Below are 15,297 nucleotides of genomic sequence, written 5' to 3' on the forward strand. Positions count from 1 at the left end.
CATCATCCCAGACAGATACCAACATCCATGGATGCTCAAGTCTCTTAAATAAAAAGATGTTATATTTATATATAATCTACACATGCCTTCCTATATACCTTAAATCATCTCTCGATTAATTATAACATCTAATATAATAGGAATGTGATGTAAATAGTTGGTATACTATATTTTATTTGTTTTATTTTCTGTTGTATGTTTTTCCAAATATTTTTGATTCATGGTTGGTTAAATCCACAGATGTAAAACCCAGGCAAACAGAAGGCCCATTTTATTTTAATTTGGGGTCTTTTCTCTCTGAAAAAAAAAAAAAAATACAAAATTTAAAACAAAACTAAATGAACAAACAAAAAAAGAAAATAAACTGAGCACAAAGAAGTATTCATTATGGGGATTTGTATAACAGAAATAAAACAAGATATTGGTCAAATAAAAATATGCTGACTAAATAATGATAAAATATTTTGTGGTCATGAAGACAATGTTTTTAGAATGTTTATTAATATAAAACTGCTTAATCTGGTATCATATAATATGAAATTATATAGAAAATATTACACTAATACAAAGCAAGAAATGTATATAAGACTGACAAAAATAAAATACATTAAACTCAGCATTGTCAAATATCATAGCACAATGATAAAGTTGGAGAGGGAAAGGCACACAACTTTATTGGTGTGCTTTGACTTTTTTGTTGGTTTTCTTTTCTTTTCTTTTCTTTCCTTTCTTTCTTTCTTCCTTTTTTTTTTTGTTTGTTTTTTTTTTTTGTTTGTTTGTTTGTTTGTTTTAGGTCTTGCTCTGTCACACAGGCTGGAGTGCACTGGTGTGATGATAGCTCACTTTAGCCTCAACCTCCCCGGCTCCAGTAATCCTCCCACCTCAACCCTTCAGGTATCTGAGAGTACTGGCAAATGCCACCATATGCAGATAATTTTTTTTTTTTTTTTTTTTTTTTTGTATTATAGAGGCAATGCTTCAACATGTTTCCCAGGCTGGTCTCAAACTCCTGTACTCAAGTGATCTGCCTACCTAGGCCTCCCAGAGTGCTGGAATTACAGTTATGAGCCACCGTGCTTGGCCCTGGAGGTTGGTTCCAAAATAACACTTAAAGCCTACCTATCTGTTTGGCCATTCTTGTAACTGTCTATGTCTGTCTTTATCATTTCTATATCCACTATTACTACCTCTCCCTCTTTCCCTTCCTCCTCCTCTCCCTTCTTCCCCCTCCTCTCCTTTCTTCCCCCTCCCTTTTTCCCTTCCTTTCTCCTGTCTCCCTCCTTTTTCTTCTCCCATCCCTCTGTTTTTCTTTTTTTTTGTTTTTCCTTTCTTCTTTTTCCCTTTTCTTGAGGGGCATGACTGATATGTCACTTTCCAATGATATATTACCATCTATAGTAATAACTGCATATCTGTGTACAGCTGGCATATGGGGTAATATACAGGTTCATAAAAATATAACATTTAAATTTGAAAAGAGCCTAAAAACTTAAGGTCTTCATTCCATATCCATTTCAAACTCAAATTCTTTTTCTTGAACTAAAGCAAAAGTTCAGATATGATTTCTCTTTATGCATGTATAATTAAAGAATATAATTTTACTTGGGAAAGAATGGATAGAGATGTAATAAGTTGTAGTGAATTATGGATTAATTATTCAAAAGAATCATTTTCTGTCTAAAAAAAGAAAAAAATATCAAATATTAGTCCAGAGAATTATTTAAAACAATACAAAGAGTAGTACAAGTCTTCAACATACCTTCATCATCTCAATTAAGTAAAATTCAACCTAATTAGTAAAGTAGCCAAGATCTGGAAATTCAAGTAATAAAATATGAAAATTAATCAGGAAAGCACGCACAAATTCAACTGCTTCAATATGCAGTTCACCCATTTAATTATACAGGAGAGCTAGGGAGAAACACAGCTGGGTCTGTAAATTATAAAGTGGGATAAGGCACAAATACATCTATTAAAATGATTAAACACTGCCTCTCAGATACACATCTTCACCAACAGCTCTAGAATAACCTGTTTCTGTGATTTCTGGTAATAAACTGCCAACTGACACAATATTATCATATAACCACAAAAGCAATCATTGTAACAACAAAAGTATGTAGTTGAGACAAACCTTGCCAATTACATAATCTCTGTGTGTGAAAACGAACACACAGTCACAACATAGCGCAGGAGACTCTAATCCTGTGATGTCTCTAGTCACAGTAAGGCAGCAAGAATAAGCTTTGGAGTCATGCACAAATGAACTTGAGTCCAAACTCTATTTCCTACTATCTGTGATAATGTGGGTAAGTTCATGAACATTGGTATCTTATTGGAAAATAAAATTAGATACCAATAACAATGAAATAGAAAAAGTCAAATTTTGACATTGCAGAAAATAAATCAACAAAAAATAGATTACTATATTTCAGCAATATTTCAGATAAAAGTTTAATTTGCAAAACAGACAAAACATCCAATGACAAAATAAATCATCCTGTGATAGAGTGAGGGAGAAATAGAAAAAAGAAGAGGAAGAAACAAGAAGAGGAATGGGGAAAAGAGGAGGATGAGGATAAGATAGAAGATAAAAGATTAATGGTAAATCCACTAATATGTTAGTTATTTGGCTTTTTAGTCTATATCATTTTTCTTTTTATTTATACTGTTGAAAACTTCATCACAGAACAGCATTTGCCTATGGCAAAGTGAGAAATACCAATTTAATCTCATTTTATCTCATTTGTTAGATGATGATAATGATAGTTACCTTCAAAATGTTTATATCACAGTGAAATGAGATAATAAAGGTAATCACAGCAATGTGAATAAAGAGATAGTCCATATTAGGTTAAAATTTGCTACTATCTGAATACTTATGTCCCCCCAAAATTTATATGTTGAGATCCTAACTCACAAGGTGACGGGATAAGGCATTGGAGCCCTGGGGAGGTGATTAGGTCATGAGGGTAGAGCCTCATGAAAGGTACTAGCACCCTTACAAAAGAGGCTTCAGAGACATCATCTTACCTCTTCTGCCATATGAAATTACAGTGAGAAGATGGCTTTCCCTAAGCAAGTGGGCCTTACCGAACACCAAATCTGTCAGTGCCTTGAATGAAAATTTCCTAGCCTCTAGAACTGCGAGAAATAAATTTTCTATTGTTTATAAACCACCCAGTCTATGGTATTTTGTTATAGCAACTCTAATGAATGAAGACAAATTCTTTTTATCTTCATTTGTTGTATGAACTTGGGAAAGTTATTTCGACTTACTGAGGTTCTGATTTTTTATCTGTAAGCTAGACAAAATAATACCCACCTCAATCAGATGCCAGGAGAGTTGATTACATTTTTAAAAAACATGCCAAGGTTCCTAATGGAATATCTTGCATATATTAGGTGCTCAATTTAGGTTCTATCTTTCACCTCCCTTTTTCAGTTTTCCCTTCCTTCAATCAAAATTTCTCTATATTGGCAATAAGTTTGATTCCTATCTTAGAAGGAACTGATATTCACTTAAGTTTACACTTCTGTGGTCAACATATTAATTCTGATCATTACAAAATCTTGATATTGCCAAAGAATTTATTGCTGGAGTTTTCCCCCCCAGTTCTCTGTTTCTCTTCCTCTCCTCCATTTGTGTTTATGATTTAACAGGGTAAGAAAATCGTGTCAGTAACCAAGCATTCATCCTGCCTTGAGTAACTTTTACCTTGAAGGATGACTTTTATTCTTTTTTTCCCCACTGAAAGCAGAAACATCAGCTCAGTCAGCCCATCTAATTTAACTACGGCATTCAAATGCTTCAGAAGGTTTTCATTATGATACATGTATGTGTTTGCCTTCAGTGCAGATATCCCATTTGGGAATTATTTATGGAAATAAAGTAGTATATTTAGAATGACTTTTTCAAAAGGTCATGATGACTGAATTTACAATCACTGAAATGATTACAAAAAGATAATGTTCTCTTTTGCTTTATTTTATTTTTTATTTTTATTTTTAATTATACTCTATTCCTGCCCTCAGAAATAAAGAATAAAACTTTAAGAATTAAAGCAGATGGAATACGTTTTCAGAAATTCATTGTCAAATTTTCATTTACTTTGTATCGCTGACCTTGCCAATTGCTATGACTTTGTTATTGTTATTAAACACTTCTTTTTACTTCACTAAAGAGATTAGTCATATCTCTTATGCTCTTACTCTAAAAGATTAAAATAACTCAGAATAATTAATGCAAATATACAACTGGTAAACTTGAAATTATACCAACAAAAACTATTTTTGACAAATACAAAAATCCAGTTCATTCTCCATATTTAAATAAGAGACGGGACAAGCTATAGGCTAAAAGTAAGCAAAATTTTTATAATATTACAAAAGAGAAAAAAAGTTAAATTGAGTACCATGCTACTCAATATTAGAGACACCAATATGTTTTGGCTGAATTTTTCTGTGATGCCAATTTATGTAGGAAATTGATTTTTTACATTTATTACAGAAAAATATTTTAGTGCTGGTTTAATAAGTTAATATTAAACGGAAAAGCAAGAAGTCAAAAGATTGAGAATGTAACATTAAATCAAGACAATGACTCCACATTCAGTTGATGGAGCCAATGGTAGGAGTGGTCGACTGGAAGCGAGGCAAGTTCTGACATCAATGTCCCCGAAGCAGGTGCCTCTGGGCAAGTCACACTCCCTTTCTGAACCTTAATTTACAATACAAATATTACTATAGCCTTTGCCCTCAAATTACATATTATCTAATTCAAAATGAGAACCTTATACAAATAATCAAAATACAAGGTGTACTGTGATAATGGACAAAATACATTCATCCAGCAAGGATGATTGAAACCCAGAGAAGGAAGTCCTTATGTGTCTCATAGGTAAATGGGAGGGGTAAAATAATTATTTATCAGATTATGCTTTGTGTTTTCACGTTATTGTTTGGCCAGTGATTTTTATAATAAATATTAACATGGTTACTGGGTTATTTTCATTTACCATATTAATAGATTAACCATTTTTCTTAAGCTTTCCATACTATTTATGGAAATATACCAAATTAGGTTAACATGTTTGGATGCTTAAATTAAGGTGTTATAGAAAAGTAAACATGGAGATTTATATGAATAAAATATAACATTTTTCCAAAGACCATTGGAAGCTATCTATCATTCCTACATTATTTGGAGGGATTCCTGCTTCTTCTTGAAAAAAATAGCACAGTAGGACAATAAAAAATGCTTTTAAAGAAGCCAACTTCTTCAGATGGTCTGATGGAATGTAGCCCAGAATAACAATGGTGTGTGGTCTCTAAGTCCAATTACAGCAGGGCATGACCTGCCTAGAAAATTATGTTAACCAAGCATTGGATCCACCAACAACTCATCCAGACCATCAAATGCCGCAAAATGCATGTTGGATATAATAACGAACTAGATTTCTTATATCTCAGCCAAAATTGTTTTAACATGAAAAAGCTGGCATAATTTTCTACTTGCAGCTCTAGAATTTATTTTCTGCACATTTTCTCCTCTCATTTCCCTAGGCAATATTTTTCTGTTGAATAGACTCCCTTTGGTAAGGGACTTGCAAGCAGATGTAACGGCAGGAAATTGAGCTAGTGCTCCCAGTGCTAAACATAAGCCATCCTTGTTTTTCATTTCCTCAGCACAGTAAGAAAAATTAAATGTTTGCTACTTATAGAAGTCAGAAATATTGCAAAACACATTTACATTGAGTATTAACTCTTAATTCCTAAATGAAAATTAAAATACAATGTTCAATGTCTTTAATTCTTGATATGCTATTAAACAATATGAGGCACATTTGCAAGCTGCAGGAAAATGGGATGGAGTAGATACATCCTTTGCTTTCTCAATGTGACTCCAATATTATAATTTAAATAAAGCAGCTTTTAGAGTAACTTGTACATACCCCAAACTGATAGTCAAATACGCTGCTAAGAATTTAGCGATCCATTTCAAGTTTCTTAAGTCTTCTTTAAAAAGGAACAAGGAATCTGAGGGCCATTTCCTAAGTGACCCTGCCTGGTTTACATAAGGCATAGGCAGGAAGTGGAACAAAGCAACAAAGATATCTAAAAATAAGCATGTTTTATCATTTCAAGTTTGATTCTTTGGCCACAGAATATTTTGAGACTTTGAGTATTAAAACTTCAGAGCTACTTCTTAAAAGGAACTAATAAGGATATCTATGATGTGGTTGAACATGACATATTTAATATCTATATATTTATATAATAATCATAATAAACCTGTAATAAATGAATAACAAAATTTCTCAAATTACAGTATCACAATCTCAGCTGACTGCAACCTCTGCCTCCCAGGTTCAAGCGATTGCCCTGCCTCAGCCTCCCGAGTAGCTGGGATTACAGGCGCCTGCCACCACGGCCAGCTAATTTTTTGTATTTTTACAAAAATACAAAAAGAGACGGGGTTTCACCATATTAGCCAGGATGGTCTCTATCCTGACCTTGTGATCCGCTCGCCTTGGCTTCCCAAAGCACCGGAATTACAGGCATGAGCCATGGTGCCTGGCAATTTCTCAAAGTGTTTAACATTAAAAAATATTGACAGAAGAAAATCTATGTGGGATTATTACAATAATATACATTCCTGGGCTCTTTCCCTGACCAATGGATTAATAATACATGGGAATAATACATAAGCAGTTTTCCCAGTTGACTTGGTGATTCTTAGTATGCTAAAATTTGAAAAATCTTCCTCTACCTTATATTGATAAAGGGATCTGAATACAAAGTCCCTTCCCAGAGCAACAATGTTAGGAAACAGCAAAGTCAGTATCCACATCTAGATTTTATGTAGTTCCCATGCCTTATCTTCTATGTTATTCAGTCTCAGGTATGACCAACAGGAATCAAAATGCGTAATCTTTCTTATCTATTTACTGAGAGACTGCATGGGGTCCTATCAGCTGTCAGGGAAGTGAGGTTGTTGATAATTATAGAATCCTGAAATTGAAAGAGATGCTAACATGATCAGTCTATTCTTCCACACTAATGCCTCAATTCCTGACTATATTCCAGAATGGCTGTTTTTCATTATTCTATCACGTATTATGGTACTTCTGCCAACTGCTAATTCTAGTTTCAGATACTTTTCATAAAGAGTTCATTTTTATATTTGACTAAAATATTATTCTTCCTATAGCTGTTCCTACTAACTGCATCTGGTTCTGCTGTGTAAAGTAGCACTGCATAAGGCTACTCATTACAAATACATTGCAAATACAATTACAGTATTTAAGCTTGCTTTGGTCATATTTTAAGTTTTTTCATTTGATAAATTAATTAAAGTACATAATTCAAAATATTTATTGAGGTTTTGTGTGAGAGGTATAGCTTTGCATAAAGGAATGGAAAGTAGTAATTATTGAGAGCTTGCTATGCTAGTCATATGCTAATTGTTAAGCTGTGCTATCTCACTGGATCCTTTGGACGAGCTATATTAAGCAACAGATATTCATCTCTCTTTTTCAGAGGAGAAAAAGCAGTCTTAAAAGGGTTAAATATTCATGATTACACTGCTGGAAACTGGTTGAAACATAAATTAACACAAACCTTCAATTCTAATTTTTTTCTTCAGCCTTCTACCTCAAGCGTTAGAAAACACTTTCCATTCATCATTATTGAACCTCAAAGTGTTACTTCTAAAATGAGACAGAATTTATCAGCGTAGATTGATAAGCAAAATTTGATAAGAGATTTGTCTCCTTTATTCTGGATGTAGCATCATAACTGCTTAAAATCAGCACTGCAACTACCTATAGGTGATGTGCAAATCTCATCACGGTTTTACTCAGAGCTCACAGTCACTTAAAACTCCTCATTCTGATGGATCAATAAACAAAAAATACTTGCATTTATATATACTAGCAGTTAACAATCTGGAAATGCAATTAAAATATTACATTTGCAATAGTATGAAAAAGAGAAAAGTACTTCAGAAAAATAAAGACAAAAGAAATGCAAGACTTACACCCTGAAAAACTATCAAACATTGCTGAAAGAAATTTTAAAAGATTAGAGTAGGCCAGGCACAGTGGCTTACGCCTGTAATCCCAGCACTTTGGGAGGCCAAGGCGGGTGGATCACGAGGTCAAGAGATCGAGACCATCCTGGTCAACATGGTGAAATGTTGTGGTCAGTTATTTTTGGACAAAGATGCTAGAGAAGTTCAATTTTAAAAAAGGTATTCCTTAAAAACATGTTATAAAGACGGGGACAACTGAATAACAACATGCAAATAATAAATGCAAAACCTTACCTAACACCATCCACACACACACACACACACACAAAATTGAAGTAGAATATTGATCTAAATGTAAGAAATAAAAGCAAACACATTATAAAAGAAACCATGAGAAAACAAAACAAAACAAAAACTGTATGCTTAAACAGGTAAATATTTCTTTAGATATATCAAAAGCATGAAGAACAAAATGACGAATTGAACTTTATTGAAATTAAAAGCTTCTGTGTTTCAGAAGACACGAATTAGGACTTCAGGTACTGCTCTGACACATAAAGGTCTTAGAAGTCTCCACTTGCACCTTCACAACAAGCAAAAGCTTGAAGGGTCTGATAATTAATAACTTTTCTTAGATGTATCAAAGAGTTAATGTTGCAGAAAAACTACCACCCCAAAAACTGGGGACACCGTGAATACACAGAACACAGACAAGCTACCTGAGTGAAAGCTGCTGGAGCCAGTAGTTGATGGGAACATTGTTGTAATACGTTTAATACATTTCTGGAGGCCAAGTATGGACTACCATGAAATATAAAAACTCCTAGAGGCTTAGTTTAAGGTAGGGTGAGCCCTCACTACTGAGAATTTTACCTTTCAGAGAACCATGAGGTTTTAATAGTGAAGATGTGAGAATAGAGAAGCACCACTTGTGTTTGTTCAAAGGGGGAAAGAATGTACCCATTTTTCAGTATAAGCATAAACTTATAATCAAATCCAGCAATTCTACATCTAGGTGTCTACTCAACAGAGATTAAAACATATACAAAGTGGTTTATGCAAATGTTCATAGCATCATTTTTTCATAATAGCTACAAATTTAAAATAAGCCAAAATACATCAACTGGTGAATGGATAAAGAACTGTGGTACACCATACAATAAAATGTTTTCCAGCAATAAAAAGGTACAAACAAATACAAAAAGAAACTGTGTTTGTGGTTGCCTGAGGCTTAGTAGGGACAGGGACTCATTGTAAAAAAAAAAAAAAAAAAAAAAAAAAAGCATGTGGGATCATATTAGGGAGATGAAAATGTTCTGAAACTGGATTACAGTCCTGGACTCAGCAAATCTGATGAATGATTGAAACATGCACTTATATGGGTGAATTTTTATGGTATGTAAGTTATATCTCAATAAAGCTATTTTAAAAATTATATTTTTCAAAAACAATTAGCTTCATTGTGCCTTTTACCCATTCTAATTATTAACAGAGTACCCATCTCTTCTGTTCAGAAGTAAATAGAAAAATGTTAACCAAAAATATCACCTACTCTAGTTTTCTTTCTTGATAATGATGATGCAATTATTTCAGTCAATAAAACATATATTTGGGGCTCATGTTACCTATATCTTCATTTGATCACAGAATCCTGTGGCTCTCTCTTTGAAATAGACTTTTCATTGCTTGCTCCCAGTTGTTCCCTTGATTGTCTAAATTCAGGTTCCTATTTAATCTCACTTTAATTATTTTTAAAATTTGCTAATTCAGTGGTTTTTGGATTTCTGAATTCATTACAACTGAAAATCGAATTAAAACAAGAAATAGGAATAAAGCTACTATCAATTAATTATTAAGTAAGGACATTAAAAACAAAGTAAAACTACATTATATCCTACTTTTTGTCTTTGTATAAAACTAAATAGCATTCATTCAATATCTGATTAAAGGAAAATCATATAAAGGCATAGGCTAAGATTCTAAACACACCCAAAATAAAATATAAAGGTAGGAATGTGATAAATAATTTTATTTTGTGATTTTGAAAATTGAAATTAAATTCTGCTTTCTTATTCAATTTGGGCATTCAATAAAGCAACCCAAATTGGAGCTTAAGTCTCTAGGTTGGTAGAGTCAGTATTTTTATATTGCTACATTAAATGGAAGCAATACATTTCACGATATTTAATACAAATCAGAATATTATGGCTAAATTTAGACAAGGTAAAAAATAAAGTCTCTCTAGTTTTATTTATTTAAAATGTCCAGATTAATTGCTCAGAATCTGACTTTCTAAAAGCTCCCCAGATGGTTCTTATGAATGGGTAAATCTATTATTAGTGAAAAATAACCTATATCTTTGAATCATCTGGAGGAATGACACAACTAATGTCTAGACCTTACCCACTGAGGTGCTGAGGTAATTTTTCTGCAATGGGTCGTGGGCATTAGTATTTTGTAAGTACTCTTCACTTGATACTATTCTGGAGACAGAGCTAAGAAGTACTGGTCTAGAACTTGAAAACTGATGCTCATGCATGTCCCACTAATTCCTATTACTCACACCTGGTTTATGTCACTCATTGTATTACTTTCTTCATTATTATCTATAATTGAATCTGCAGGCTCTGAATACTGAACACTCTATGTACTAAAAGGTGTAGCTTCTTAGGAGTAGAGACTCCAATAACACAAGTCTAGAGGACAGAAGTCAGGTTAGTGAAAGAACATTTATGTTTGTGTTGGTGGAGGCAGCTTTTCGAAGAGCCCCAGATCCAGACTGAGACCAGAACAAGACAGTAGCTGCTTCTGGAACTTACTGAGGACAGAAGAATTATCACTGACAAAGGAGAACAACAAAAGTAGAAGAGAGAAACAAATAATGTATGAATAAAACAATTTATGATTTGAAGCAGGCTTCAATAAGAAAAGTAGACCAGAATGTTGCTTTGGGGAATCCTAGCAAACCACACATAAATTTTCCATTTTGCCTCCAGTGAGAACATGTTTTTATGGAGTTTCAAAAATATATATCAAGAAATAAAAATACCATCCTTAAAATTAACATCATGGTCTTATCACTCGATTGAATACAAGCATTTGAAAACCTGAACTAGCTCCCTAGTCCAAACCAATCTCAGCTTGGGAATCCAAGGCCCCTCACTCTCTAGTCTTCAGTGATTGTTGTAGGCACATATCCCACCATTTTGGGTACTATGTATTTTTAGCCATACTGCTGTGATAGTCTCCTACCTCTGCAAATTTGCTCACTGTCAAAGACCTATCCATGCTTCAAACTACAGTAAAAATCTTCCTTCCTGCCCAAAGCCTTTTTGACTCTCTCCTCCTTTGGAAGTAAAATTCAAGCATTTTGTTTATACTTCTTATTAACTTTATCTTCTAAATTGTACAGTTTGGATACATGTTTAAATAAACAAAGAATTGAAGGTAAAACTGTTGAGTAATTCATTTTTCTTAATCCACTTTGGCAGCCAGAAGAGAAAAAAGAGATCACTTGTTTAACTTACTTTTCTGTTCCTCCTTATCATTATCATATATTTTTAGCTGCAGCCTGATTTCTTTCAAGCATAAATAGTTTCATCAGACACTTTTCAAGTTGGATTGAAGCCTAATTTTGAATCTGTTCAACACAATTGCTGTCATTTGCTGGTTCTCAAATCTAAATATAATAGATCCATTAGCTTAATTTTGCCAAAGTTCAAAACAAATAAAATTCCATCGCACTTTTAATGAGTGAAAAGACTCATTGAACAAATTCCATATTTCCTATCATTTGAAGGAAATGAATCTCCCTTCCTCTACCATGATGTCTCTGTATGCTGAGTGTATTTGCTTTACATGGAGAAATACATCCTATAAGTTTTTTTTGTTGGTTTTTGTTTTTTACATTTTAACAGCTTTCTATCATGTAACTGTGGGAATGACCACCTTGCTTAGCCTGTGGTCATCCTCTTACCTCTCTAACAACTCATATTCATAGTTGTCCTAAGAATCTGGTTGCAATGCTTACTGGAACACCTACTTGATTCAGACCAAAAGAACATTTACTTTCTTATATTTAAAAGTACAATCCTTAGATAGTAGATATTACATATAAGTAGTAAGTTTCATGGTAGCATGGATTAGAATTCTTAAAATGCTTATGCTTTGTTCTCATGTCTAATACTGTAAAAACCATCTTAAGTTTTTCTTACATCTTGAGAGTCACAGGCAGTGGTACGTGGATTTCTTTCCTTTGTTGACTCAACTTGAGAGCTCTCATTGTTTCCAGAAGCACTTTGTTGAGGCTTAGAAGAGACGAAAGGAGATAGAAAGAGATCATTAAATACAAGAGAAATAGTTTGAACAAATAGATCCAAATCATTATTGTAACACATGATATAATATTGTAGTAACATTGCAATCAAAATAAAACAATAAAATGGAAATTTGTATATATCAGAGACCATAAAATCTACCTTGAAAAATTCTCAACTTTGAAATTAAATAAATTATATTTAATTTTACATTAGTGATGTCCATTGGGATTATTTTCTTACTGAAAATATTTATTTCTTCCATAGTAAGATTTTATTTTAAGGATTCTAGTCCCTCACAAAGTATATATCCTGTCCTTTCTTTTTATTTTAACCCCCAGGATACGTAGAAATAATACATGAGAATGAAAATAACCTGTTTTTCTCGATAGGAAGAAAATGACTCGTAACACTTCATAATTTACATAGTTGATTATATTAACTCAAATTCTTTACTAACTAATCAAACTCTGCTTTATATTTCTGGAAACCCTAAATATTATTGTGGAATTCATCTCTCTAGAAACACAATTGAGAAGAAAAGAAGAAAAGAAAATTAAAGAAAAGAAAAGAAAAAGCTGTTTCCTACTTCTGGTCAGAGAAGGGTATACCATAATTGCTGGATATAAGTACCACTATAGGTAGGTTTAAGATTAGCCATTCAAACGTGCATGTGTTTCTTGGGAAGAGCTGATTTGAATATTAGCGTTACACTCAGCTCCTCAATCCACGAGGGTACTGTTTTAGGGCACAAAAAATAAACTAGTAAATGCTAATTTGCCTGCGTCTGAGACTTTGATCACAATACATCACAGGAGAGGAAGAAATTGGGTTTCTAACCATCAGGAGTGAAGGAAAACTAAGACACGGTCGGGAGAGAGTACTCAAATTTCACCCAGGTGTTTTTACCTGTACTACTTTCTACACAGCACTCTCTTGGTTTTTCACAGGCAAGTACATTCTTTAGCAGGAGAACATTTTTACAAAAACAATATCTTTATAAAACTAAAATCCAAGAATAGTTAATAAAGCTGATAGAATATTAAATGTAAAAAAAGAACATGAACAAAGCAAATAGAATATTAGAAAAACAGTAGAAAATAAAGTAACTAAGTTCACTAAAATTGATCCTATATAAAGTCACCCAAATGCTGGGCTCTGAGTATAACAATAAATAAATAGATAAAAAGTAAATACATTCTTCTTTATTTATACCTAAAGAAGTTTAACTTCATTGGGTGAAATCCAGAAGGCATTTAGTGTTTTCCACCTCCCATACTCCCTTTTTCTTTCCTGTCTTTCCTTTGTTTAGGAATCCTACATCTGACTTCCCCTCTAACTTCTCTAGGAAAAAAAAAAAAAAAAAAAAATTAAACAGGAAAACAAAAGTTCTTCTTTCTAATCCTATTAAATTTATTCAATAAGCTTTGGAGTTGCCCTTTAAATCAAGCCAATGAACAAGCCAGTGTTCTGTGTCAGATGCCTTTAGTAAATACAAAGATGACAAAGGGAGCATTTGGGTCTTCATAGAATTCACCTAATCTGATTGTTAGTCACATAAGTAACTCTAATATAAAACTTATTAAATACAAGGAGGCAGAACAGACTTGTATATATTTTAAAAGACTGATGGTCAATTCCATTTGGGGTAATAAGAAAAGTTCTAGTGAAGAGGGTTATTTTTGAAGTGGGTTGCTGAATAACTACGGCAAGAATGACGGAGGACATCCAGGTGAAGGAAAAAATTTAAGCAAACAAACAGAATGAGACTCAGTTGTTTATTTGTTGTTCTATAGGGCAGAAGGGGCAATAAGCATGATTAAAAATACTAAAAAGTAGAGAGGAGATCACAAAATTGAGCTACAAAGTTTATACTTAATTTAGCAGCCAAAGGAGGGCTGGGCACAGTGTCTCAGGCCTGTATTTCCAGCACATTGCGAGACAGAGGCAGGAGGATCTCTTGAGGTCAGGAGTGCAAGACCAGCGTGGAGAACATCATGAGTCTCCTGTCTCTACAGTTTTTTTTAATGTGGTAGTTTACACCTATAATCCTAGTTAATGAGGAGGCTGAGGCTGGAAGATGGCTTGAGTCCGGAAATTCTAGGCTACAGTGAGCTGTAATTGTGTCACTGCATTCTTGCTTGGCATAGACTCCAACTTAAAAAAAAAAAAAAAAAAAAAACCCAAAGTGGGGGTGGGGGGGTCCCTTGGATATTTCAAATCAGAGGTATGATGTGGCTAGAGCCCCTGTCAGAATGATATGGCAACAGTACATAGGCAAAAATGAAACAGAAGAACATGAGAGTGGGGAAACTAATACAGAAGCAATTAAAATGACCAGGTATATGGCAACAACAGCTGAACCGAGATGTCAATCCTGGTGATACAAGAGATTGAATAGTAATCATATGTTCTGAACAAGGGTTAGAACATATGCCATTTGAAGAATTCTATGTAATACAGAATTCTGAAATATAGAAACTGAAGAAAATGTATGTCTTTAGCAAGAAGGGCGATTTTATATTCCTAATCAAGAGTTTAAAGCACTTGCAACTCCTAAATAGGTAAGTGTTATTGGATATCAGTGTTAAAAACAATACTATCCTTAACAAGAGTCAAAACAGCTATTTATTCTAGCTAAGATACACAGAACATCCACCACCTGTCTTCCCATAACCACCAACTTGCAGATGCTTTGAGGAAACAGGTTAAAAAGAACAAGAGTAATAAATAATAATACTGGAAGTCTCCCCTGGCAGTCACAGCCAGAACCACAGCTGCAAAATCATGAAGAATGGATTGAATCACACTAACAGGCAGGGGACATTTTCAATGTATTTTGTTTCTAAACAATCAGATGACAGAAGAAATAGTCCCATAATTTCCTTGTAAATTTCCTTTCACATATAGTGGCATTAAAGGAAATTAAAAAATAAAACACATCCA

The 15,297-nt window shown here is 33.5% G+C and overlaps 1 protein-coding gene across 1 annotated transcript in view; it reads right to left on the bottom strand.

Moving 5' to 3' along the window:
• LOC116272873 (leucine zipper protein 2-like) overlaps positions 1-13,641 on the bottom strand; it is a 29,607-nt gene extending 15,966 nt beyond the window's left edge. The window contains exon 1 of the mRNA XM_031661724.1: positions 12,250-13,641. Within this exon, the coding sequence (XP_031517584.1) occupies positions 12,250-12,504 (255 nt within the window). The 5' untranslated portion in view covers positions 12,505-13,641. The remainder of the gene's footprint in view (positions 1-12,249) is intronic.
• Positions 13,642-15,297: the final 1,656 nt, after the last annotated feature.

Source organism: Papio anubis, unplaced genomic scaffold, assembly GCF_008728515.1.
Source record: "Papio anubis isolate 15944 unplaced genomic scaffold, Panubis1.0 scaffold239, whole genome shotgun sequence".
Taxonomy (NCBI): Eukaryota; Metazoa; Chordata; class Mammalia; order Primates; family Cercopithecidae; genus Papio; species Papio anubis.